Source organism: Doryrhamphus excisus, linkage group LG16 (genome assembly GCF_037039965.1).
Source record: "Doryrhamphus excisus strain RoL-2023G ecotype Guam linkage group LG16, RoL_Dexc_Guam_v1.1, whole genome shotgun sequence".
In the NCBI taxonomy this organism is placed as follows: domain Eukaryota; kingdom Metazoa; phylum Chordata; class Actinopteri; order Syngnathiformes; family Syngnathidae; genus Doryrhamphus; species Doryrhamphus excisus.
The window spans coordinates 2,210,013-2,235,873 of NC_136372.1; the positions used below are offsets into that span (position 1 = coordinate 2,210,013).

At 45.1% G+C, this 25,861-nt stretch overlaps 1 protein-coding gene and 9 non-coding genes across 16 annotated transcripts in view; 7 read left to right on the forward strand and 3 right to left on the reverse strand.

Moving 5' to 3' along the window:
* Nucleotides 1-25,811, reverse strand: part of znf385c (zinc finger protein 385C) — an 85,184-nt gene extending 59,373 nt beyond the window's left edge. For 3 of the 7 annotated variants that reach the window (XM_078797011.1, XM_078797008.1, XM_078797012.1), the window contains exon 1: nucleotides 13,150-13,216. In XM_078797011.1, the coding sequence (XP_078653137.1) occupies nucleotides 13,150-13,201 (52 nt within the window). In that variant the 5' untranslated portion in view covers nucleotides 13,202-13,216. Of the gene's footprint in view, nucleotides 1-6,667; nucleotides 6,711-12,151; nucleotides 12,195-13,149; nucleotides 13,217-22,988; nucleotides 23,108-25,723 lie in introns of those variants that run through there. The other 4 variants (XM_078797009.1, XM_058048136.2, XM_058048133.2 and 1 more) reach the window with 4 other exon arrangements.
* trnai-uau (transfer RNA isoleucine (anticodon UAU)) lies at nucleotides 5,434-5,527 on the forward strand. Its single transcript has 2 exons — nucleotides 5,434-5,471; nucleotides 5,492-5,527. It is a non-coding gene; the product is annotated as a tRNA-Ile (tRNA).
* On the forward strand, nucleotides 5,677-5,770 carry trnai-uau (transfer RNA isoleucine (anticodon UAU)). Its single transcript has 2 exons — nucleotides 5,677-5,714; nucleotides 5,735-5,770. It is a non-coding gene; the product is annotated as a tRNA-Ile (tRNA).
* Nucleotides 5,914-6,007, forward strand: trnai-uau (transfer RNA isoleucine (anticodon UAU)). The gene is made up of 2 exons: nucleotides 5,914-5,951; nucleotides 5,972-6,007. It is a non-coding gene; the product is annotated as a tRNA-Ile (tRNA).
* Nucleotides 6,151-6,244, forward strand: trnai-uau (transfer RNA isoleucine (anticodon UAU)). The gene is made up of 2 exons: nucleotides 6,151-6,188; nucleotides 6,209-6,244. It is a non-coding gene; the product is annotated as a tRNA-Ile (tRNA).
* On the forward strand, nucleotides 8,484-8,577 carry trnai-uau (transfer RNA isoleucine (anticodon UAU)). Its single transcript has 2 exons — nucleotides 8,484-8,521; nucleotides 8,542-8,577. It is a non-coding gene; the product is annotated as a tRNA-Ile (tRNA).
* On the forward strand, nucleotides 8,784-8,877 carry trnai-uau (transfer RNA isoleucine (anticodon UAU)). Its single transcript has 2 exons — nucleotides 8,784-8,821; nucleotides 8,842-8,877. It is a non-coding gene; the product is annotated as a tRNA-Ile (tRNA).
* Nucleotides 8,996-9,089, forward strand: trnai-uau (transfer RNA isoleucine (anticodon UAU)). Its single transcript has 2 exons — nucleotides 8,996-9,033; nucleotides 9,054-9,089. It is a non-coding gene; the product is annotated as a tRNA-Ile (tRNA).
* trnai-uau (transfer RNA isoleucine (anticodon UAU)) lies at nucleotides 9,239-9,332 on the reverse strand. The gene is made up of 2 exons: nucleotides 9,295-9,332; nucleotides 9,239-9,274 (listed from the first exon to the last, which is right to left on the reverse strand). It is a non-coding gene; the product is annotated as a tRNA-Ile (tRNA).
* trnai-uau (transfer RNA isoleucine (anticodon UAU)) lies at nucleotides 9,530-9,623 on the reverse strand. The gene is made up of 2 exons: nucleotides 9,586-9,623; nucleotides 9,530-9,565 (listed from the first exon to the last, which is right to left on the reverse strand). It is a non-coding gene; the product is annotated as a tRNA-Ile (tRNA).
* Nucleotides 25,812-25,861: the final 50 nt, after the last annotated feature.

The following is a 25,861-nucleotide window of genomic DNA, read 5'->3' on the forward strand; positions in this document are numbered from 1 at the left end:
TATCCACATTGGACACGCATGCTGGAATTACATCCGATTCCCTGAGATTGCATGTCCAACGTGACACCATTCTGGACAAGTTTGCACACACTCACACAGCAACAGCCGGAAACACAAACAACAACAAAAAAAAAAGAAAAAGATGATGAAGGCCAACATGGAGCGGCAGTGCACGGAGGCACCACAGGAGGGAGACATAGAGCTGCAGTGCTCATGATGATGCTCAGCTTGACCTCTATTTTGGCAAGCTGTGCAAGGCTAAATTGATGGTTGAGGGATGCATTTATTTTTTTTTACCTCACTGATGTACCCGCTGGCTCGTCACCTTCTTTCTAATTCATCCCAAAGGTGCTCTTCCACACCAAACTCGTCCAAGCATGCCTGAAAGTGTAGCATCCCTTTGTCCAAAATGTCTAGCTATTGTTGGTATTTGGATGGTAGAGGCTTTCCAGGTAAGAGCAAAGAAAGGAGATGTTTGTTTCACATGAAGCCACAGTGGTTATAAATAAATGAACGAGAAAGGCTAGCCCTAGCTCAATGGAGGATTGAAACATTTCTTGTAAAAAAAAATACAAATAAAAACTCCCTGAAATACACTCTCTTCTGCATTTCTGATTCAAGTTATTTACGTAAATACCACAACCACTCACTGTCTGACACACACACACACACACACACACAGAAAGACATTAAGGCAAGCAGTGTCCATGAAAAGCCGCTTTCACGTTGCCAATCTGGGAGCACTCAAGAGGCTCCATCAGATGTTTTCGCAGAAGCTGCGAGCGAGGCTGTTGCACCCTGGCACTGAATGAAGAAAATCTCTGTGGTCCCCAACCACGCAACCTACGCACACTCCCGACAGGCTAGTCAGCAATACTGCCCCTGGAACTAGCGCTGCCGTTAAACGGAACGGAACAAACAGAGGCATGTATTAGGGACTGAATTATCCTGGCGTTCACATGGAACATACATAATTGTCTATTATGCATAGCATGCCTTTGTCACCACACTCTTAACTGTCATACAAGCGTAAAAAGAAGTTAACCACTGAGTCAATGTTAACTTTCATAACAAGTGTTTTTTTGGTGGTCAAATTCCAACCTGCACAACCCCAGGTTAGACTGGAGTAGGTGTAAATGACAATGCTCTTTGCTCGACACAGGCGGGCATGATGAACCGTCGTGGCTCATGGCTGAGGCTCCGCCCACTGGTTCAACTAGCCTCCACCTGTGAGTGATTGATGGCAGCAAACAGCTTTACGAGGCTCTTATTAAGAGCGACGGGACCAGAGGCCAGGCTGAGATCTGCTGAGGATGAAACCCCACCACCCCCACCACCCCAAACCCCCCACATACATACCGCCATCCCTTCCTCGTGCACAGCCGGCACGGCCACCATCAATGACCCGCTGAAAGACCCAAGTGGCTCAGAGTAGCAATAAAAAAACTATTTATGATCCGACGTCTGCGGCTTCCACGTCCTAAAATACAACACAACTCCCCCCACTCCCCCCCAGCTCAAAGCAGCTGTACTACCTTGAAGAGCGTGCCCCCACCCAACCACCGCAGCCACAATGGGCTCTGGGTTGGGGGGGTGGAGCTTCCTGTTGCTGTTACGGCTGAAAGTGGCCCCCGTTTGCCTTCCTTAATCGCTCCAAGACCAGGAATCTGAACCGGAGACAACGTCACATGACCACATCTAAACCAGCTTCCAGGGGCCATAACATTAAGTACACCTGCAAAATAGTGTGCATAAGTATGCAGTTTAGAGTAGTCTGTGTCCAGCTTGTATTGCGGTACTGTAAGTTTCCGCGCAGTGCAAACACGGAAGCAACTTTGAAGACACACAGACAACCAAACAGGCCACGGCGTGCGTCGGGGGAAAATAAATGCCTTGCTCAAGGGCAACTGGGAAAACCGCACGACTGCAAACACACCCTGTAAATGTAACATCTGGTCCTAACCAAAGTCTGCTGGCAGACAAATGCAGCGCGCAACGCAAGGGCGGCTCGCCCGATCCATTAACTAAGACGCATGGAGACAGACAAAGTGTAATGGTTCCCATCAAAGTGTCATTAGTGTCATCACTGCTGTATTGTTACTGTACGTCTTTGTGTCCTCCTGCATCAGGCCTGATTACATAACCACGGTGCTACTCTAACGAGCACAATAGCACTTAAAGCGAAGGGGGGGGGTACATTGGGGGGGGTGTCCAGCTCAGCAAACAACACCAGCCCATCAGCACCCGGCCCGAGAGTCAATAAAAAGCAACGGCACAATGTATTGATGTGTTTTCTCTCATCTTTGTTTGCAGTGGGGGCATGTGTCGCCCCTCGTGTTTGTTTATTTGTGGCCGCGTGGAAACGTGCGCAGCATGCGGCGGACCCCATCACAAGGAGATATTATCCCTGAGTGGATCTAAAGACAAAAAAAGGTCACACCGCCAGGATATGAGTATAGTGCATGTACTATATATCATAGGCACATTGTTGTGGAAGGAACAACACAACACAATTAGGAATTTCAGCAGATGTTTCCTGGAAAAATATGTCTGATTCAAACATGTATGTGACGCCAACTAGGAGAGCTCACCAAGCCTTTGCTTTTTACTTGGATTTGGAGACAGAAAAGAGGAATCCAGCCTCTACAAGTTAGGTGTAAGGTTTTATGATGGAGAACATGTTTTCAACGCAGAGCTTATTTTTTTATAGTAATTATATTATATTATATTATAATTACGTACACTCCCACCATTCATGACAATATGCTACACCAGGGGCCTCAAACACGCGGCCCGCGGGCCACATTGAGGCCCCCGCCTTGATATGAAAGTTTAATGTTAGTGCGGCCCGTGCAAGTTTGATATGGATGCTGTATGGTATCATGTACGCAGAAAAAATTTGTACGTTTGATTAATGTTCATGTTAAAGGTTAAATAACTGTTAATAGTTATCCTCCCTATCCGTGTGGAAGTGGTGAGTTTTTGGCTATTTATGTTTAAAGGAAATAACTTGAAGGCTACCGTTTAGGTTGCTAGCGCTCTAGTTTGTGAGTTAGCATGTGTCTCAAGACCCTGCAGTTGCGCAATATGTTGTAAATAAAAATAGTATAAATGTGACAATAGTCCTGTTTTGTCATGTCTACAGGGCTCTAATAATGCTTTGTATAATTTGTCTACCCACCAACTATATGTGGTTTCTTAAGTTTTTATTATTTGTCGTTTTATTATTATTATTTATTGAGACCCCTGTGCTACAGCATTACCCTCAAATTGTGGTTCCAATGCTTCATATATACCAGATGAGATACCAGATCTTTCCAACACTTGCATGCCCGGTGGTGGAACAATGTGCTTGACAAAACGGCGTGAACGTTTTGAATTAATGTATATATTATTACCCCACCCTCAACCGTGCCTCGTAAAGCGACCTCAACTCTTTCCTAATTGGCACAGCGCCGCACCCCGTCATCTGCCTCCATCGAGCACGCCCTTATTCATTTTTCAACCGCATACACAAAAAAGAAGGCATCCAGTTCTCTCACTATTCAAACATTCTTCTGCCTTTAGCTAAAGTTAGCCCGTTCACATATAACCGCAAAGTCTACTGGGGAACTGCCCGAAAGGAGTAACCACAGATACTGGGAGGGGTTCCGTTCAACACTGGATATATTTAGACAGGGGCAAACCCCCGGGATGGCCATGCAAAAAGGCCTATAGGATGTGTTTATTTGACTTTCTGATTCTGTGCTTCGGGGCCGTTCCTGGCCGCTTTTAGCGTAAGCGAGCACCTGACACAAGCTGGAGCGTCCAAACAAGCCTCACCACCAAGAGATGTTTGCTACTGCATCCGATTATTATTCATCCCCTTTAGCCACGCGCTGGTCGAGGAGCTGCCCAAAATGCTGGCGGTTTCCAAGGCACGCCAGTGGTTTTTGGTGTAGGCTTTAAAGAATTCTGCATCAGACACGATGTGAAGGACATCTGCCACTGGTAGCGTAAACACGGCGAAGCCTCAGATGCGGTCAGAATGATGCACAGTGACAAGCCTAGCCTGGCCTAACCTGTTTCTGCATTTGCAGCCTGTTTACTTATTTAGCTCGGGACAACATGCAGCCCGCATAGCACATCCGGTGACGTTCTCAGATGACTGCGGGCCAATAAATCAAAAGAACCGCATCAGAAAGCGTTTGGCTGTGTTGTGTTGGATTCCCGCAGAAACCACACACATAACAGGAAGTCAGAAGGCACCGCTGTCACAAAACGGATGAAATCATCCTCCCTTGGCCTGCTTTTGGAATTTTTTGACATAGAACAAGATAGGGTGCAGAAATTATGCCAACAAATGAATACGCACAGAGACAAATTGCATGCTTGATTGCCAACAAATGTAATTTAGGGAGGCTGCGGGGGTAAAAAAGGGGGGGGGGGGTGAGGTTATGCAACAAACAAGTGAAGCCCAAAGCGGCTGTCATCAAATATTAAATAACAACAAGAAAAGGAAAGTCACTATCTTGACAGGGGGAAGAACGATGAGGTCATCAAAATTGTCTTATTTGGTTGATTATACAAGGAAATAAGAATGAAATGTGATTGAAAGTCCAACATCGCCACCTAAAGGATTGGAGTGGAGATGCTGCTTATATCTTTTTATGTTTACTTGTGTAACTTTTATTAACAGCATTTTTTCACTCAAGCCTTACAAATGTAACTCAAGGCCTCTCTATCACGGACCGCATTCTAAAACCACTCATCCATAGCCGCCGCGTGCGTGCTGACACAGTAGAACTGCATTTTCGGGGCCAGGAAGTGGTCTCGATGGCACAACTGTCCCAATAAAAGGAGATATAGAGCGGTGCTTAAATGCTGCTTCAGCTTGCGCTGCAGGTGTGTATGTGGGGAAGAGCTGGGGGGTGGACGCAATCTACCATGTGGCGTTCAAAGTATTTTAATCCCAGGATCAGTGGTAGTATCAGTGTTGGCATGCGAGCCGCACAGTGGAACAAGCTATGCGTGTATCCGTCATTCCCGGTGACGGTGCTTGTTATTGGTGTTGCCAAGCTACTCAAAAACAAAGACCAATAAAATAATTAGCGGTGGGGGCAGCAAAGCGGTCCGAGGGTTAGTACCATTGTACTAGGCGGTTCCGGGAATCTTGGAATTGGACGGAGCATTTCTGTGTAGAGGGTTTATTACAGTATGAAGACTCTAAATTGAAAACTCTTGATTGTCTTAAATGTTTATAAAACTACATAGTTTTATGCTAGGTATGCAAAAACTCTAAACAATTTAGAGTCCAAGTGAGATAGTGGTGTTTTTGTTATGCTGAAGACATTTTTGGCAGATCGTACCACTTGCAAAGTGTGCTCCAGTGGCGCAATCGGTTAGTTCAATGTTGACCTGGGAACAATCTTGGGAAACACGCCAACTACAGAGGCTCCAGTGGCGCAATCGGTTAGCGCGCGGTACTTATAAGACAGTAACCTGCAGAGTGATGCCGAGGTTGTGAGTTCGAGCCTCACCTGGAGCACTTTTCACTTTAACTGTGAAGGAGATTAGGTTATGACAACATTGGAGTGACCCAAAAACCCTTCAATGGTATTTGAGTATCACTTGTATCTTTGTCAGTCAATGCAATGTTGACCTGAGAACAATATTGGAAACAAACTAACAACAGAGGCTCCAGTGGCGCAATCGGTTAGCGCGCGGTACTTATAAGACAGTAACCTGCGGGGTGATGCCGAGGATGTGAGTTCGAGCCTCACCTGGAGCAGTTTTCACTTTAACTGTGATGGAGATTAGGTTATGACAACATTGGAGTGACCCAAAAACCCTTCAATGGTATTTGAACCAATCTTTGTCTGTCAATGCAAAGTTGACCTGGGAACAATATTCGGAAACAAGCCAACGACAGAGGCTCCAGTGGCGCAATCGGTTAGCGCGCGGTACTTATAAGACAGTAACCTGCGGAGTGATGCCGAGGTTGTGAGTTCGAGCCTCACCTGGAGCAGCTTTCACTTTAACGATGATGCAGATGAGCTTATGATAACATTCGAGTGACCCAGAAACCCTCCAATGGCATTTTAACCAATCTCTGTCTTTCAATGCAATGTTGACGTTGGCACAATCTTGGGAAACAAAACCTGCATAGAGGCTCCAGTGGCGCAATCGGTTAGCGCGCGGTACTTATAAGACAGTAAACTGCGGAGTGATGCCGAGGTTGTGAGTTCAAGCCTCACCTGGAGCACTTAGCCTTCTTGCATTTTCCATCAGGATCAATCTATCATCGACACTAAGGACATTTTACAGTCTAAAGTGTTTTCTATGAACAAAGCACACATACTTTGCAGGTTTATCCAGGTTAGCATCAGTAAGGTAGCTATCTAATCTCATGTCCAAGACATCGTCAGTGTCTTCAATGAATCTAACACACGTGTTTTTGTATCAAGCCGTAAGATCTGTCAATTGTTTTAGATGTTTCCAAAAACACATAGGTTAGTTTCACCGATGATTGAGCAAGGTGCCATAATGGATAAAGTAGGAATACAAAGAACACTTAACATTTCAACTTTGGTCGACGACATTTGCAGCATGCTAGTCAGCAGAAAACGAGGAAAAGATTGAAATCAGGTCTAGGTTTGTGTGTAAGGACTTTGCAATCAGAGCTGACCTGCAGTCCGCTGAGCCTGGACCGGAGGAGGAGGGTGGTGGATGGCACCAAATTCCCTCTGACTGCTAAAGAAGTCGGAAAAAAAAAAACATTTTTGATGGCCATTAGTCACACATACAAAACGTCATCACGGGCGCTATCTGGGTCACGAGCAAAGAACACTGGAGGTCTTGCCATATGATGGATGGACTGCGGTTAGACCAACAAATGAGCAAACACACACATGCGCCGTTTATGCACACTTGACCCTCTGTTCAAATCATGTCTTAAAAAGATGCTGTGACGCGAGAAAAACATTGCAACACACACCGACTCTGTGTGAGCGTGAGCGCTGATACAAGTGAGAACTGTGATCCCACACACACACCTGTGCTCACACCAGGACCCTGGCGCTCACACCCTCCTCCGTCTCCACAAACGCTGGCCCAGCTTCCCGTTTTCTGTCAACACCCAAAAGACCTCGTGAAACCAATTAGCGGTGTTAAACTGGGCTAATTATGTAGCACACTCTTAGCACAGACAAGGGTGTGACATGCATGTGATGTGTGTGTGTGTGTGTTCCCACCTCACCTTCAGCAATTTAGGGTTAGTTTAGGGAAAGTACAATGTCTGTCTCCAGATCAGTTACCATCTGTGCAGTAAGCTAATACTCAACTCAGAAAACGTCTCTTTGAACCAGTCTTATACTACATTGCAGCATTCATCCTCCATTGGGTAAAACCAAGCCGAGTATGAACCCCACCTAAGGCGTGTATTTTATGAATCGAATGATCCAAATGAATGGTGTAAATGTAGATTGCATATTGAAACAATGTTGTATGATAAGACTGGTACTATGGCTATCATGGGCTAAATATCAGGCAAATGAATGGGAGTTACTCGGAAGCTATTATTATGAATCACACTTTTGTGCAATACAATTAATTTCCTGAAGCACGGCTCTCCGAAATGATTACAATGACAGCGGTTCGCAGAGTAATCACTAAAATGATGATGACGGATGCCACGTGAAAGAAAATATCTCTCTTCAGCACAGACGGCCTACAAATACAACGAGCATATCCAAAGTCTTCAGCCAATTACGCCATTATCAGCCCATTACTTATGATCTCACCCAATTATCATCCCGGGTAGGGGAAGGGCCATTACAACCTATTTTGCACAAAACAGCGGCGGCAGAAGTTGGCGAGGGAAAAGCGTTCACTTTTCCAAATGGGCTGTTAGCTGTAATCAGGAAAAAAAAGGGAGAGACATCAAGAAGGTGCCTCCCCTGCCAAACAACGTGACAGAAATGAAAAGCCATCATCGTGCGGTCCCTTACCGATAAGGTGATGATGAAAGCCTGATGAGTATCTCTCACTGACAGCGACGTACACGATGCTGCTCTCACAAGGAGACCATCGTCCAACTTCTCTATCTCAAAACCACATCGGTAAGATAATACTCAACACAAACACCAACCAAACAATCATGATGAACTTCATCATGCTTAATTAAGAAGAACTGGCTGCCTTTTGTTCCAAATGAAAGGAATTAGTGAATGTGTTATCTCTTTGCTGTAGATGAGCACATGCATGTTGTAGAATCCAGAACAGAGTGGAAAATATTCCATTCCTAACAACTTCCATAAGCTCCGCTGGCACAATTAATTAGTGTGCGGTACTTAGAACCTCAGAGTAATGTTGAGGTTGTGCGTTCCACCCTTATCTCCAGGCGTGGTTTCTCAACCGAGTAACAACATTGGAGTCATCTAATAAGACAGAACTAACATTTCCATTTTCCTAGGAATGATCTGGAAAACAATACTTCAACGGAGGCTCCAGTGGCGCAATCGGTTAGCGCGCGGTACTTATAAGACAGTAAACTGCGGAGTGATGCCGAGGTTGTGAGTTCGAGCCTCACCTGGAGCATTTTTCACTTTAACAATGATACCTGTGATTGGTAAGTAAACCAACAAAAGATGTGGTGGGTCGCTCTGCTATCCAAGGAGATGATCTTATGAAAACATTGGAGTGAAACCAGAGACCCTCCAATTGCCTTTGAACCAATCTTTGTCTGACAATGCAATATTGACGTTGGCACAATCTTGGGAAACAAAAAACAAACCATCATAGAGGCTCCAGTGGCGCAATCGGTTAGCGCGCGGTACTTATAAGACAGTAACCTGTGGAGTGATGCCGAGGTTGTGAGTTCGAGCCTCACCTGGAGCAGCTTTCACTTTAACGATGATGTTGATAATGAGATGAGGTTACGACAACATACTTCAATTGTATTTGAACCAATCTTTGTTGACCTGGGAACAATATTGGAAACAAACCATCTACAGAGGCTCCAGTGGCACAATCGGTTAGCGCGCGGTACTTATAAGACAGTAAACTGCGGAGTGATGCCGAGGTTGTGAGTTCGAGCCTCACCTGGAGCAGCTTTCACTTTATCAATGATATAGCTAAATCAATAAGATGTGGTCGTTTGCTGTTTAAGGAAACCAGAAACACTCCAATAGCCGTTTTGGGAGTCATCACATCTTTTATTGATTTAGCTACCAATCAACATCATCGTTAAAGTGAAAATTGCTCCAGGTGAGGCTCGAACTCACAACCTCGGCATTACCTCGCAGGCTACTGTCTTATAAGTACCGCGCGCTAACCGATTGCGCCACTGGAGCCTCTGTAAGGGCTTTGCTTCCCAAGATTTTGCCCAAGTCAACATTGCATTTACGGACAAAGATTGGTTCAAAGGCTATTGGAGGGTTTCTGGGTCACTCCAACGTTATCATAAACTCATCTCCATGGATAGCAGAGCGAACCACCACGTCTTTTATTGATTTACCGACCAACCAAAGGTCATCGTTAAAGTGAAAACTGCTCCAGGTGAGGTTCGAACTCACAACCTCGGCATCACTCCGCAGCTTACTGTCTTATAAGTACCGCGCGCTAACCGATTGCGCCACTGGAGCCTATTTTACACTTTTGTTTCCCAAGTTTATTCCCAGTCAGAATTTTCACTTCAGCAATGACCTGTGAGTCGTTGATAAATCAGTAAAACTCCAAGCAGATGACTTCATAATACAGTGGTCCCTCATTTCTCACAGGGGTGGTGTTCTAAAAATAAGCCGTAACGGGCAAAATCTGTGAAGTAGTTGGCTTTATATTTGACAAATTTTACAGTATGTAACCTCTCACCATAACTGATATTCTGTAATGCCGCTCAAAAGCCATGTGACTTCGGCAAGTCCAGAAGTCCAACTTTTTGTGCGATGGTTAGCATCTACCTCAGCCTTTTGGGGCGCGACCGCCGGTGTCTTTGTCAGTGCAGAATGTTTCATCGACATACACGACTGTTGGGGAGAAAAGAGAGTGCTTTACTGCTAGCTATCGATCCAACACACCAGAACACAATGTGCGGGTTCTCTCTTAACCAATTAGGACAGAGAACACAATGCACGTCCACAGACTGTACAAAAAAGCAAGCAAAATGAACTAAAAAAAAAAAAGTAATTGAAACAACAAGACTGTAAAGGTGAACCGCGATGTGGGTCGACTGTATCGAAGTAACCAACTAGTCAACCCAGAAAACCTCAAGTAATCTTTGAACCCATCACCTCAGCGACTGTTCTGGTGCTGATTACATTACTGCATCACGCGGGCATGCACCAAAACCGACCTTGGGAACAACTTATAAGCGCCTCCTTATGCTGTCAATCAAAAAATGAACGATAATGATTGTTATGCATGAGCTGCGGTACTTTTCCACAAAGAGAGATAAGGTTACCGTATGCAAGTGTGTGTAAACAAAGTGGGGGTTACACACACTTCTATCCAGTCAATGACTTTATGCCAGCCAAGGGCGGCGGATTACTGGCTTGTACGGGATAAGCGTGTAATTCAAACCATTTTCCATGACTGATGAACATGCCGGTCAATGGACTTCAGAAACGAGGGTCAGCTGAGCGCATCTTTTGCAGGCAAGTCTTTGAGTCGATGTCCTTTATTCTGTTTTCTATTGGCCTTTGACACACCACCCTGTGAGATAAAAATACATATTTTTACTGACCCCCACGACCAGCCATTTCTGATGGATCGTCCCGTGACACACATATACATGCGAACATGGGATTAAATAAGACGCGAGTCATCGTTACGGCAGTCTGACCACATGTGACAGAATCAGAACAAGTCAACAAAGGTGTATTTTTAGGAAATGACTCTGTACACAAAACAGAGACATGGGTCAGAGCCGTTTCATGCGCTAAGCTATCGTTCCATCTTCACTATGGAGGCTTAGGGCTGCTAAGTGACCTCAGACATCTAATGGTCCTTCACACGGGCCGAGATTGAACCAATAATAAAGGTCAGGAGGCAAATGAGGGGCATTAAGGCAGGGATTTGGAGGGTACGCGATAGCTGCGCAAACATGACAGAGCTGAGTGAACAGGCGCCAAAAAAAAAGTGCTGGGGCCACAATGTGATTTTTATGTTTTAATATTAGCAGCAGTTAACTTATATCTATAGTGACAGAACAGGGTTATACTGTATGTGGAAGCATTTCAATGTTATTTCTAACTACCTGAATGTGTGCTGAAATCATGATATCAATAATACAACTTTGCCACAACTTGTTCAAAGTGCACTCAGCAGGACAAAAACAGTCTGACAGACATCATCATTTAGCTTCATTGCCCTCCACCACAAAAACACGAGGCATGCCATCACGCACGCATACAATAAAACTCATTAACATCATGTGAAATGGGGCGAACATCAAGCAAGAGTTAAAAAAAAAAGACACATTGGCGTTAGATCAGGTCATTCTGTGGGAACGGACATGAGGGACAGTGAAGAGCCCGTTGCCACTCCAGGTTTTTTTTTTTTTTTTTTTAGCCGGAAGTTAGCCATGCATGCAAGGCCAGTCTGCTGTAATTTAAAGGTTGACTTGTTTAATAAGCTGCCACTAAATTTGTGCGTGCTGCTCACACCCACTGAGTCACATCAAGGACACGAGGCAGTCGTTTCACAACAACAAAAAATGAGGCAGCAGCAACAACAATGTGCAGTAGTCTTTGAACCGATCAGATTAAAGTACGATTATATACTATTTATTCATTTTGTATCACACTTCATAGAAAGTGGAGTCTGGAACAGCAGTAAAGGAGGGACAACTGCATGTTTACAATGCATTTCTCCTTTAAATGTTACTTCTATATCACTGCTAATGCTGATGTAATCAACGTAGCAATAAGTAGATACTAGTGTTGTGTTTAAAAATAGACTTTTAAATCTAACAACCGAGGTTACCAACAAAAAAGGCTGCATTGCAACGCTACGACAACTGAGGCACAGGCTGTTGTTACAAAATGATGCGTTGTGTACTTTGTGTTGCCCTTTCTTGATAACTCTCTTCAAGGTATGAACTTAGCGCCCCCTTGGCCATCTTTTATATGGCGTACCAATCACAGCAGCGTGCATCTAATCAATGAAGCAGCACCTTTTCCTCCACCGTCTTCCCGCCTCATTCCCCGCTGATGGCTCAGAGACGATATATGCGCCGACAACACACCTCATTTCCCTTTGTATAATGGAACACCGGGAGAGGGAGATGCAGGCCGTACGTAACAACGGAAGGGGGGCAGAGCGATGTGAGGCTGGAGAAACACATTAGCATTAAAATAGCAAAACGAGCGGCGACGTGCAAACGATGCGTGCTTGCGCCAGTGAGTCATTTGCGGGCCTGAAAGTGCGTTGATTAAAAGTGAGGGATAACGTTGTGATTCACTGCGGCTCGTACTGATGTGACTCCATCAGCCGAGACAACCACCTCCTCCTCCCTTTGACTCATCCCATTTGCCGCTCGCTACTTCGACATGTGTGTTTTGCTGGTGGGTAGTGTAAATCACCAATCAGTGGCCCACACATCATCCCCATGACAACACTGACAGCTTTTAACTTTTGTATGTGACTATATTTCTTTGTGTAAGCTAACTCGTCTGCTGCAGAAGTGCTGTGAACAAAAGGGCGACAACGTGTCAAAACATGCACCCCTGCTGTGTTGCCCGTGCTATTATTTTTCGGACAAATACACCACATGGCAGCACTCTTATTAAACCCCAAATTACACGTGTGTGTAAAATTTGAGCAAGATTGGTTGAAACACATGTCCACCGTGAAGCAGAACATGTGGGACTTAGCAATTCATTGTCAAAGTCTAAGACTATTTGTATTACTAGGCTTGTTACAATAATCAATAAATCGCCCGATAAATAATAACAAACGTGATCATTTTGCCAGCCTCAATAAATGTACATGTGCACGCAGGCTGGATGACAAGAGGCCTCACTCTGTGCATCTGTCTCAGCACCTGGGCGTGTTGGTTCGATAGCTGAATGAATGGAGGAAGTGAACTCTGATCATTTTGCCGGCCTCAATAAATTTACATGTGCACGCAGGATGGATGACAAGAGGCCTCACTCTGTGCATCTGTCTCACCATCTGGGCGTGTCGGTTCGATAGCTGAGTGAATGGAGGAAGTGGACTCCATTCAGTCTCTTTGTCCCAGCGGGTGGAGTCGGATCTGCTCATGAGTGCTGCAACCTGCCAGTGAACAAACGCAAACATGAATAAAGGCACAAAAGCGATGGGTTCTCAGGTTGAAGGCACCAGCCCTAGAGAGGGAATATTTTGGTTTTAAACAAAACAAACAAGCTCATCAACATCGATGAGCGGATATGTCGTATGTCGCCGTCGTCCCAACGGTTAGCGCTTACTGAGGCGTTTGGTTGGTTAATATAAACTAAACATAGCAAAACGGTGTGCGCTCACAGACAGTGTCATCCGCTACATGTTAAGCCGTCCTGTTAAAAAATAATACCCAATGCTCATTATTTATTCAAGTGCAATTTTCTTTGCAGTTCTAGTTTTTTCTAGTTTTTATTAGTTAGTTATTAGTTTGAGTCCATTTAGTTTTTTTTTTTATTCACCTTTGTTTATTTTATTTAAAAGCTAGTGACATTCCAATTCCGAAAACGCGGTACTATGCATGCCAGGTCAGTAGTTGGCGATGGCACTCTATGAAAAAACGTTGCACATTATTCCTTTCTTACCATTTGTCATATAATAAATAATACAGGGAAATTGAACAAATCCAACGATTTCATTAGTTAAAGCTAATTTAGCAAAACAATGCGCTGGCTTCTCAGAGCTCTGCAAACAAAGCAGATGTAATAGTTCCTCCAGCTGCAGGAGGTGATTTGGAACTGGGAGCGCTCCCTTCTCTCCGTCCATCTGGTACTGCAGCGCTGGGATTGCATTCAGCGTATATGTAGCTGCTCGCGTTTGCACCGCGGGCTGGCACCAACCCGTGCAGAATTCATGCTCGCATTATTGGTCTCCGGGGTCGGAAACTGGGTTTGCGTCCCGGCACAGCTGAGCAGGCCACAGGCTTTAAAAAATAATTTTGCAAGGGGCAGGCGGGGGGGGGGGGGGGTCCTTTGGGGGCAGGAGTAGCAAATAAACTTCCGTCACACGCTTTTATTTAGTCATGTTCATCATTTTTAGTAGTCCCTGTAGGTCCAGGACACCACTTTTAGGTCAATAACGTTTAAGTCAACTGCAAGGTGAGCACTCAGATGCTGATATCTGAGGTGCACCAACACCCACGGGGCTTTACAGGGCAAGGAACTCTATTTGGTACCTTAAGGTGGCCTTGAAAATGGACTCGCCAATGAGGGATGCACCGATTCACATTTTTCACATAGATGATATTCCCATAGCAGGGTTTTATTTGCTTTAATATGCAACCACGGCAAAAGAATATCAGCAAATGTAGCAAAAAATATATATATTTCCAAAAATAAGTAATTGTAATGTAGGTCTCATGCAGTTATCTGATCATATTAAATATCATAATAAGACACCTTGTACAAAATCAGACAAGACGCTGTCATGCACTCCAACGCAATTCCAAGTACGTCGATGAGAGCCCAGCAAGGGTTAAGAGACTATTAAGGTTCCACACTTGGCGGGGAGTGACACATAAATGAAGTCATTGATGTGTGCCAAGGGCGCACACTGAGTGTTTAACAATTAAAACGTTTCTTAATGGGCCGCTGCTATTCTGGGTGCATGTTGCGGGAAAAAGGACCTTCTATTAGCCAGAAAACCAGAACGCTCTGCTCCTGAAGTGGGCCAAGGTCACAAGAACTCCTTCATACGCATGCCCGCTGCCCCAGATCCTGCCACTCCACAAGCCCAACATCAAACATTAGCATAAATGCCGACCAGGGGAGGAGGCTTTAGTGCGGCAAAACGTGGCCCATCAAGGATAGTTAGCCATTTATGTAACAAGTCTCCTGGCGTGTAGGAGAGCGAGGGCCGTCAAGTGCCCTCAGGAGTCATTACGGCTCCTGGTTAAAAGGCCTCGTCAAATTTCACGTTTTATAGTAAAAAACACTTGATGGGATGCTGGTGTGGACACTCAGAGTGCCTTTACGGGACAAAGATGCTGGAAAATCAGGGGAATCTTTCCTTTATGTCTTTGAGAATTATCACAAAAAGGCTCATACGGACCTGCAGAAAAGACAGAAACGGTTGTAATATGCATGCCAAGCCAGTAGTTGGCGATATGACTTTGGAGAGAAACACTACCTGCATGCACACCAACAGCCTCTTTTCCCAAAAGGTCTTTGGATGCCCTCATTGGTGTATAAACGTGTAATATTTGATTATTATCACATTAATATTGTCAAAATATTCACGTTAAACGCTCTTTGTTGGCTTATATGTTTTTATACCTACTGCATGTGATTAATGCAACTAGCTTGGCGCTATGGTCCGCCATGGTTATTAGGGTTATGAGGCGCTCACACACGTCTACACCGACAACCACCACACACACACCATGCGCCGCCATCTAAAAGGAGCATCAAAACGGGCAAAAAGTGTTCTTCGGTCAAAGAGCGCCTCAGGCCGACGCTGGATCAAGTCAGTCTTCTGAGATCACAGTTGACATGAAAAAACAGGAGGCGGTCTAAATCAGACTCTGTAGCGGGACTCAGGGTATCAAAGGTGTGTGTGTGTGAGGGGGACAGATGGAAGGTATAGGGGTAAAAAAATGAGGCGGAGGAGGAAGTTGAAACACCAAAGCACAGAGCTCCAATGTCCGCCCTTCATCCGTGTGAAGGCTGCACTGTGCCTCGGGGGGGCCTCGGGGGGCGCCACAGGGCGGCCCTGTTGTGTGTTTTGGCTATCTCGTGGTGGCTCGCGGCTCAACCATCAGTTTGTCAGAAGAGGGCGAGCGGGCGGTGCGTTCGGGGAACCAACAGAGACCCTCAGTTAGAGGACGGGCGCGTCCAGGCTGTGAAGTGGTCGACTTTGGGGGCCATGTGACTGAAGGTAGTGTGTTTGAAGAGCAAAAAAGTCTCCTTTCCTGTGCAGTAAAAGTTTTTAAAGTGGATAAAGAAAACACGGAGAAACAAGACCCCAACTGTAAAATATAAAGTTACACAGTTAAGAGTACAGAAGAGCACAGAAAGGCATGCTTGGGGAAATCTGGTGTGGAAGAACTAAAACCGGTCCAACTATGGGCTCACAAATTGACCAAAATTCACGCCGTGAAGGAAGAATATCAGGAGAAGAGGCCGCTGCAAACATGGGAACATCCATCCGTCCATTGTCTACATAGTGGACCAGAGACCTGCTACACCCTGGACTAGTCGCCAGCCCATCACAGGTCACATACAAACACAAATTGACACCTATGGATGTAGTATGTACATATATGTATATGTAGTAAGGTACCCAAGGCTAAAGATACTCCCCAATAACAAATAACTATAAAGTTCACCAAAGGGCTCGCAGGAAATTAATGTCAGAAATGACACTTCAGCTTCAGCAAAAGAATAAGACACTAAATTGAAATTAACTTGACATTTAGAAAATCCATCTGACTGTACAGAAAAGGCACCAAAAGAGTAAACATTGATGCTTTCACTGCACTGACAGCGTTAATGGAGACATCTGAGGCACGAGTGAGGCGTAATGAATGGAAAAAAAAAAAAAAGGCCTTTAAATATCTCTGGACTGTTTCGGTGACAGTAAAAACACGGGCACACACTTCAACGATGACGAGCTTCAAATTGGCGTTGGCATCCTGGGACACATTAAAGGCTTTTTCTATTCATCCCCCTAACCGAGTGTCTCGGATGTCTCCCATACCATACTCCTGTAGCTGTGTGTATTTGGAGCCATCATAATGTATGGCTATAGGAAGTAGGGTACCAATTCATTAGGAACATCAGCAAAACATTTGCAAATGTCGGAGAGTGAATGTCATATTTCTAAGGAGAAGTCTCATTCTTTTCATCTTTCCGCATGCCCTCAATGTGACAGCGCCGCTGTTACCGCTGTTAACCTCCTCCTCTGCTGTTTTGTCAGCAAAAAAAAGCCACGGGAGTTTAAAAAAAAAAAAAAAACAGTGAAGGATGTTCTCTTTACTGAGGGGACAACAATTTATGGTTCAATTACGGCGTCTGTCAGGCCGCTATGAGCTCGTAATGACTGGACTGGAGCTTGGGGGGAGATGGAGTCAACACGCTAAGTTGTTATGTAGCGCCGAGGGCGCCCGCTTCATTCTGCGCACTTTGAATGAGGAGCCGTATCGTTAGCAAAAGCGGTGCTAGAAGTGGTTTTTGCAAGGACCACATCATCTAAACAGTAAAGCGTAGCTGTACCATTTGACTAGTCGGACCTTGTGGTTAGCATCGGACCCGGTCGTAGCGTGGCGAGCCCGCCTCGTGTGTACATCCATCACTTCATAGATCAGGCTTCGCTACACATTTTTAAATATAGCCTAGATCTAGATCATTGTGTTGTTATTCAGCCAAAAGGCTAAGCTAGCATCATGTTGCTGTTAATATGTGAGCGTCATGTTAGCGCCGTAGCATGTTTTTTGTTTACGCTTGGCTGTAAGGCTTTGAGTTTGAGCCTTGCTAGCTCCAAGCGGGATATTTCCAGCTCATCAGACAACAGTGTGGCTAAATTAGCGGCCTCCCACATCATTTGCCGGTCGATCAGGGACATGAACAATGTAGCACGTTTATTTTAAAGCCGTTGAAGGGATTCCGACCTGCAGGAAGTGAGGCCAACATGGCCGCCTTTCTTCCTTCACACGCTCTCAGCGTGATGACGACAATAAAGAGACGTCCAACCGTGTGGCAAAAGACACGCGCCCACCTCACACACGAATTGTTCCGGGGTGGGATACGAGTGCCTCAGCCGCCGCGCCAGCCGATACTCAGCCTTCCCCGCCGCGCGACCCGCGCCACCCGCTCGATAAGAGCCGAGGCGACATCGTGTCCTCAGCGCCGGTCCCACTTCCTGCCATCCGACAATGGATGCGCCGTGGAGGAGGGAAGATTCTGCGGCGCCACCTCCTGCGGCATGTAATGATAGCTATCTGTTGCCGTGGTAGCAAGGATGGAGAGGGGGGTGAAATCGCCCACGAGGGTCGGGCGTGTGAGGTGGACGCAGCAGCTCTAATCCATAAAGCCTTAGATTATCACTGAGTAATATATATTTGTATTATTTTAAAATGATTATTTTTGCCGTGAAAGAAATCGTCTTTGCGTTCAGGTCAAGTGAGAGGTGCTGTTCACGCGTTGATTTCACAGGCGGTAAACGTTTAAGACGGGTGCTCGTCTTCCGTACGGCAACTTTAAAGGACTTGTGTAGGAGTTAAAAGCGCTGTAAAACAGACTTTGTGTTTACCGTACGATTGGAGGTCAAGGCCATGGCAGCGCAGCAGTGTGCCAGTTAAGCAGGTGGATGATGGAGAGAGAGAGAGAGAGAGAGAGAGAGAGAAAGAGGATAAAAGACAGCAACACACCTGTTAGTTATGGACATGCATGTGCCCACACATGCACGCTGAGTCACTTTAAGAGCACATTTGTAAGATATGGACTAGAACAAGCGTTCCATTTATTAGTAGTGTTGGTGGTGGTGGAGCACACTGAGGCTGTGTTCGGCACGGCAACACCTCGGCTCCTGCAGCAGCATAACCGCTTCACTGTTTATGTGTTTGTGTAAGCTAACACACTGGAGAAACTGTGTTTTTCTACGTGCACATAGTGAGGCGTGAACGTTTTAAGTAGAATGACTTCGCCTGAAGTGCAGTGAAGCTCCACGCAGACGACGGAATGTTATGACAAAGCCCCCGACTTTTGTTTTTCAAAAAAAGCTAACAACTACCTGTATAGTGTATGTGTTACCACTGTGCTTGAGGGTGCTTGCTGTTCTCCTTACATCCTGTAGGTGGCGGTAGTGCGTGTTGCTGACTGTCAAAACTAAACCAAGAAGTAAAATATGAACATTTTCCACAAGCTAATTTTCATCAACAACAATGACAACTTTGAGAATTGTCTTTTGTTTCTCACAATATAACAACTTTTTAAAAATTACATTTATTATTTATATGAATTATTTATTTCATTAATATTTAAATTTTACACTACGAAAAGAATGTTATTTATAACTTTTTTCTCTTAATATTTTGACTTTGTTTTTTAAAAAAATTCTGCTGATTTTTGCTCTTAGTTTTTTATTTTATGTTCTTCTTAAATTTCTATTTTTAGAATGTGTCACGGGCCAATAAAAAAGCAGCAGCGGACCGCAATCGGCCCCCAGGCCGCACTTTGGACACCCCTGTACTAGTCCATTGTGACATCCCGTGACTGGCATCTGTCGCCATTGAGATGCATTCAAGTGCTCAAGGCAACTTTTATTGCGTTTGTCTGTATGCTATCAATACATGGCTGCATATATGCAGCACTGCATGTTTTACCCCCGAAATACTGCTATTTCCTAGTACAAGTACAAGAGGAAGAAAGAGCAAGCAGAGCCTGGCCTCTCCTCCGAGGCAAAGCGTTTCACTGATGCAGCTCCCCACTGAGCAGCCAGGCAGCCTCTGTCGGGTCTCTCCCCAGGCTGAATGCTTCCTTTGGGGCATGCCCGTCAAACCAGGAAGGGGGCGGGAGTGATGGTGGGATGGGGGCAAAGGAGGGGAGGGGGGGCCTGAGGCAGGATTCGTGCAGAATTTTTTGCTTTTTGCTTCTGCTGTTTTTCATTCCCACATTTTCCGACCTTTCAACCGATGAAGAGGACAAGGGCACAAAGGCTGAATGGCATCCCGCAGAGCCGGAGTTACTCCGTTTTGGGAATTTAAATACCCATGAAGACCTTTCTGATGGAACATATGAATAAATTGGGGGTGTCAAAAAACACATTAACGGCATTACTGGTAACTCACTTACTGTATCTAATTAATCACGCATCATAGCAAGCCACATGCAGTCTTCCATCCATTTTCTATGCCGCTTATCCTCATTATGGTTTATAGAAATATAGAAATATGGCAACACTGAAAAAGATCTTTCATACAATTGGTATCATCCCCATAATACTGCACATTGAATTGAAGCTCCTGCAATGTTTGGCCACCATGACGCTACTGCAGTGTCTTGCTCCTATTTGGGAAGTAAGTGTGTGTTTGCACTGGCGGGTCAACAAGCGACCGGCAGCAGCATCATCATCATCATCGTCCTCCTCCACGCCGCCTCCACTTTAAACCTTTCACAAAATCCGAGTGAAGGTCACTAATGGTTTTTCAAGAGAGGTCAGCGGACGTCTATAATCTCAGCCTCTGCTGCGGCGGAGAGTGGTGGGAGGGGTCACCTTGGCTCAGCGGGTGACGTTAGCCAAGACGACGGCAGGGCGGCGCGGAGACTGATGGAAGGTCAAAACTAAATGGGCAAAAGGTTTGAGCGGACGGCTGGGGATAAGTGAGGTGAGGTGGCGAGAAGAGGAAGTAGCAAACAAGAAGAAAATAGAATCGTCTACACTGATGTTCCGAGAGTATCTTCTCAGTTCCTATTTGTGAGTTGGGGGCTTTTCCTCACATCATGAGGGTAAAGCCGCCCCCCACCACCTCTGACCTGCCTTTAGCTAGAGGGGCTTATATGTTGTTGGCCTATTTGTTAATAAAACAGGCTTCGCTACACATCACGCAGCTCTGTCAGCAGTTTGATATTTTGGATTTTCTTCCGCCATTAAAATGTGAGTGTATTGTTAGCAGTGTAGCATCACATAGCTATGCTAGTGTAGTGTAGAAACAGCATGGCTTACTAACAGCACAACACTTTCAATATTATATTATTATTACATTTGCCAGTTTAAACATTCCCATTTCCAGTTTTTCCTATGGGGAAAAAGTGCTTGAATATATGCCGAATCATACATCAAACAGCGCTCCGTGTCGTCGCATTGCGGTCGCCTTTCCCAAATTCCACAGTAAATTCTTGTCCCTACACATGACATGATACAACATTAGCCGGTCTAAATGATTGATGCAGTGGGAATTGTAACGGAAGTGGCGACAGCAAACAGCTCCCCCTGGTGAAGACATGGGACACATCATTCATTCCACTTCAATCCACTCAAAACGTCAAAACAGGGGAGCCTTCACGGCTTCCCACGTTTTTCATCCTGGTGTCAGCGACCACGAGAGGCAGCCGTCTTATCCTTTGCTCTCCACAATGACACACTTGAACTCCTCACATTTCCACAACATCAAGGTGATGCTATTCCCACGGCACTCAAAAACACATCATGCAGACCATTGGACACCGGTGCTCTGCCTCATATAAAAAACACTAAAAAAAAACAACAACAACAACACTCCGGTGGCAGCAAATAAAACAATGCACGTAATACAGTTGATCATAACAGCAGGAAAAGCAGGAGCAGCCATAAAGATATTAAATATAAACACACCGTAACTACTTATGTTCAACAACCAGCAACAAATGCAATACTATTAAGCCCATTCGCTTTTTTATTAGTGCATTAGCACCGCCAACCAGATCATCAAGTCCTGGGCCCGCCGTGGTCCTCCTGTTGTAGTATTGTCATCAGAGTGAAATACCAACTATCCAACTATCGGATCTCCGCTTGGGAATCTCTGTGTGGAGTTTGCATGTTCTCCCCGTGCGTGTGAACGTTTTCTTCCAAAAACATGCATGTAATGATGCTTGGCGATTCCTAATTGTCCATAGATATGAATGTCAGTGTGAATGATTGCTTGTCTATATGGCTGGAGACCAGTCCAGGGGGCACCCCGCCTCTCGCCCCAAGTCAGCCAGGATAGGCTCCAGCATACCCTCGTGAGACATTAATGTCAACATAGTCCGCACCAGCTTTGTTAGATCAGATGAAATTAGATTAAATATCACTTGAAAACACAGTTTGGGTTTTGGTTATGTCGACAACCGTTTAAGGTGATGTCAGTCAGCCAGTCTGAGGGACGTTGGCATGAGCCGGTTCCACTGTAGCCGCTGTCCGAGTCCATCCATCTGTCAGGGTACACCCTGGACTGGTCGCCAGCCAATGACAGGGCACATAGACAATTTGGGAGTCGCCAATGAACCTAACATGCATGTTTCTGGAATGTGGGAGGAAACCAGAGTACCCGGAGGAAACCCACGCACCCACGCAAGCACAAAGAGAACATGCAAACTCCACACAGAGATGCCAAACCGAGATTCAAACCCTCATCTCCTGACTTTGTAGAGATTTTGAATGACTAATCCACTTTTGAAAGACAAGGAAACCTTAAGTAGAAAGAAAGGTATACTAGTACAGGTGTACCACAGGTGTACTGCACTACCCTGTTACTAGTACACTGCACAAAAATCCAACAATAGCATAGTTGAGGTCTAGCTGTGCAGACATAGACCTTTTGGTCTGTTTTTTCAGGGAGGTAAATTATAGGCTAAAGCCACATCAGTTTGTAAATATGACGTCATTTCGACTTTTCATTGCGTGAAAACTGACAGTATAAACAGAGGAATTTTGCATATTTAAAAAACAGAGTACAAAACAGAGTAGGAAAGCTCCAAGGGAGGGAAAGTGAATATAAGGTGGACATACTGACAAGTGGTGACATAATACAGCTGCTAGCATCCACTGACAGCTATCGAGTGTTAGCATGAATAGTTTTTTAAGAGACATTCATCTCTTGGTAATCTGTTGTCAGCACCCTAAAATTAAAGCCTGCGACTAGAGAGCAAGCAAAGCATCCTTCCTGGGTCCAACTCGCTAACTTTCTGGACCACAAACTTTCATTTCCGGTCCGAACAAGGTGACAAAAAACTCCAGTAAAACTTCCAAGACATTCCAGGTGTGTCTCGCTCCGCTCCACACCTGAAGATACAGCATCCCAGCCCAACCACACTAGACAAAAAACGGAGTCTTATTAACACAGCAGGAGGTCTTACCGGACCCGGTTCCGTCTCCTCCCCGGACCGGTGGTGGTCGACGGTGTCAAGCGGCGTAGTAAGCAGGTCGGTACACCGACTGACTGACTCGAGACAGCAACGCAGCCATCCAATGCCGCGGCTCCGTCAAGCCTCAGTAAATTAAGATCGGCGGAATGGCACCGGAAGCACCCTTTCAATATAAAAGCACTTACGTGCGAACCGTTGGGAAGTGTCTGTTATCCGAATTGTTATCCGTCTCTACGGTTAGCTACAACTAACACAAGGATGTGATTTTAGTCAAGATTTACGTATATATACATTTTAAACATACATATTACATATTACATACATATTACATATACATATTTTATATATACATTGAAACATTTCAAGCTGAATGAAACAACACAACCATCACGTAAATATGTATATATTTGGCTATAATTTAACTAGCATAAGTTCATTTAATTAAGTTACTTTAATTAATTGAATTAGTAATTAAAGTATGTAATGAACATCATAGAATTTAAAGTACAGTAATTATTATTAGTAAATATTATTTTACACCTGTAAAATATTTTTTGATGATTACATTTAAATTAAACTTACATATCATATCATATTCTAAGCATTTTCAAATAACCACAGTGGACCAAAGTGCTGTATAGGGAAAAAGGCATCCAGCATATCTGTCAACTAATCAGTAAAGCACAGGTTAGTGCTTGTAACAAACTATATGAAAACATGAGTGATGGTGTTCCTCAGGGTGCCAAACTAGGAAGGGTATTGTTTTATGTTACCCTCTAATCCCTTTGCTGAATCATGGAGAAACTGTTTAATGCTGATTGTGTGATTTGAAATATCCATGCGCCTCATTGAACTGCACTTCCTGTTTGCAGCGTGAGGACAAGCCAAACAGACGAGACTTTGGAGTGCCGAGGCGGCGTATACAGCAGCTCGGCGGGAGCGATGCGTGGAGCACATTGTCACCAGGGAGGTGATGACGACTTTTTGGCTGCGTCGTCGCCCTCCGTCACGCCAACGCGCTGGCGCGCCAACAAGAAGGGCTCGTAAAAATAGAACGCGGCCAAGAACGTGGCGAGCGTGGCGGCAAGAAACTCAACACCGCGATCAGGACCCGGATGCCTTAAAAAGCCCTAAAAGCATTTGTGCTACGATAACGAGTCTGTCTTGTCTTTACGCGCTTGCCAAGGTGCGGGTGCAGGTGCGAGGCAAGCGCACGTGGAGCGGCTAAAGGTCAGGATGTAAGCCAGACAGGAGGTATCTGGGGTCGCCGTCCAAAAAGCCTGCATGCACCTGCCGGCCGTCAGGTTCTCTTGCTGCCCTTTTCGGTGCTGACAGCTCTGCTTATAGACGTGAAGACAGCTGCCAAACATCCACCTCCATCTTGAAGCCGTCGCTAGCCAACCGCCTCCCAACACGTTAACGCTGTCATTCACTCATACAAGAACGTTGTTCATTTTAATAATAATATAATACACGGTTGATGAGCTCCCATCAGGACAGGTTTCTCCAAATTAGTAGCTGCTTCCCTTTCGCAACTTCTCAAAAATGCATATTTGGGAATTAATTGCGGCGACAATACTATTATTTTTGAGTGATAGTCACCCAAAATTGTTAGTTAGCTGAAGTCCTATGACAAACTAGTAACTATTCCCCTTTTCAAAACTTCCATAAGTCAAAACTTCTCCCAAAAGAGCCTATTTGAGGATGAAATGTCTATGACTGAAGCAAGAACGCTAGTGTTTTTGAATGATATTGTACACAAAATGGTGGCAGTGATTCAAGTCGTCGGACACATTCGTAGATGTTCCGCTTTCAAGCTGCTAACAGTTAGAATTCAAGGTTGCGACCTCTTCAAATGTTCTGAATCAAAGCAAAACGATGATACCAAACTCCTTTCAGAGGCTATGCTGACCTAAGTGATCTTTAGCCGCCAAACTAAGCACCGCATCGATTTTTAAACTACACCTTTAAGTCTGTAACATTGGCTTTTTCCTTGGTTTGTGTTAATGCTGCCGCTGCATGCCGTGCGTTTTCTTACACTTTGAATGCAAGCGTTTGAGTGAGTGAAAGGAAGGGTATCTTCTGAAACGGCGAGGCCTTGGCGGCGATGAAAAGTGAAAGTGACAGAATGAGAAGAAAAGACAAAACAACAGAATGTGTGCGTTTATACGTCAGTATTGGTCGCACTCTTTCAACTCGGTTGAATAAGTGATTCACACGTAAGGAAACTTATTCAAAAGACGGGATTGTACTGTATGAGACAGATTTCAGGAAAGTAATATGAGAAATAATATGGCTGGAATTTCATTTATGTCATTCTAAGAGTCTGCTGGCAGTGATAGAATCACACCAGCATATTTCATGGAAATGAGTCCTAATTGTTAGTCTGCATGTACAGAGATAAGTATGTTATTATATGGCAGCCTGCAGCCTATAATTGCAATTTACAACTCAATCATTACCTCATCCGGGGAGCCTACGCTGCCTCTGCTTGTCTACAATGTGTGACATTAGTTGAAAAGATTCCAGGTAGCGCCACCCCCCCCTCCCCTCCCGCCACCACCTGCCTGACTGACTGGAGCGATCCCGAAGGTTACTCCTGCCTGCAGGCCTGCTGAAATGTCACAAAGGCCCACTTCATTTTCGTCGTGTAAATAGACATTTCCCGTCAGAGCAAACCCACTTTCTTTCCCCCCCGCCCGCCACGTTGCACATCACACTCCTACCTGCTCGTGACTGCACAGAAGGAGGGGGGGCACAGGGACGTGGAGCTCATGTAGGGCTGCTGTCATTGTCCTCCATTCAAGTCGGGCTCTGAAAAAAAAAATGTCCACACACGTGATAGTTTTGAACGGAAAACACGG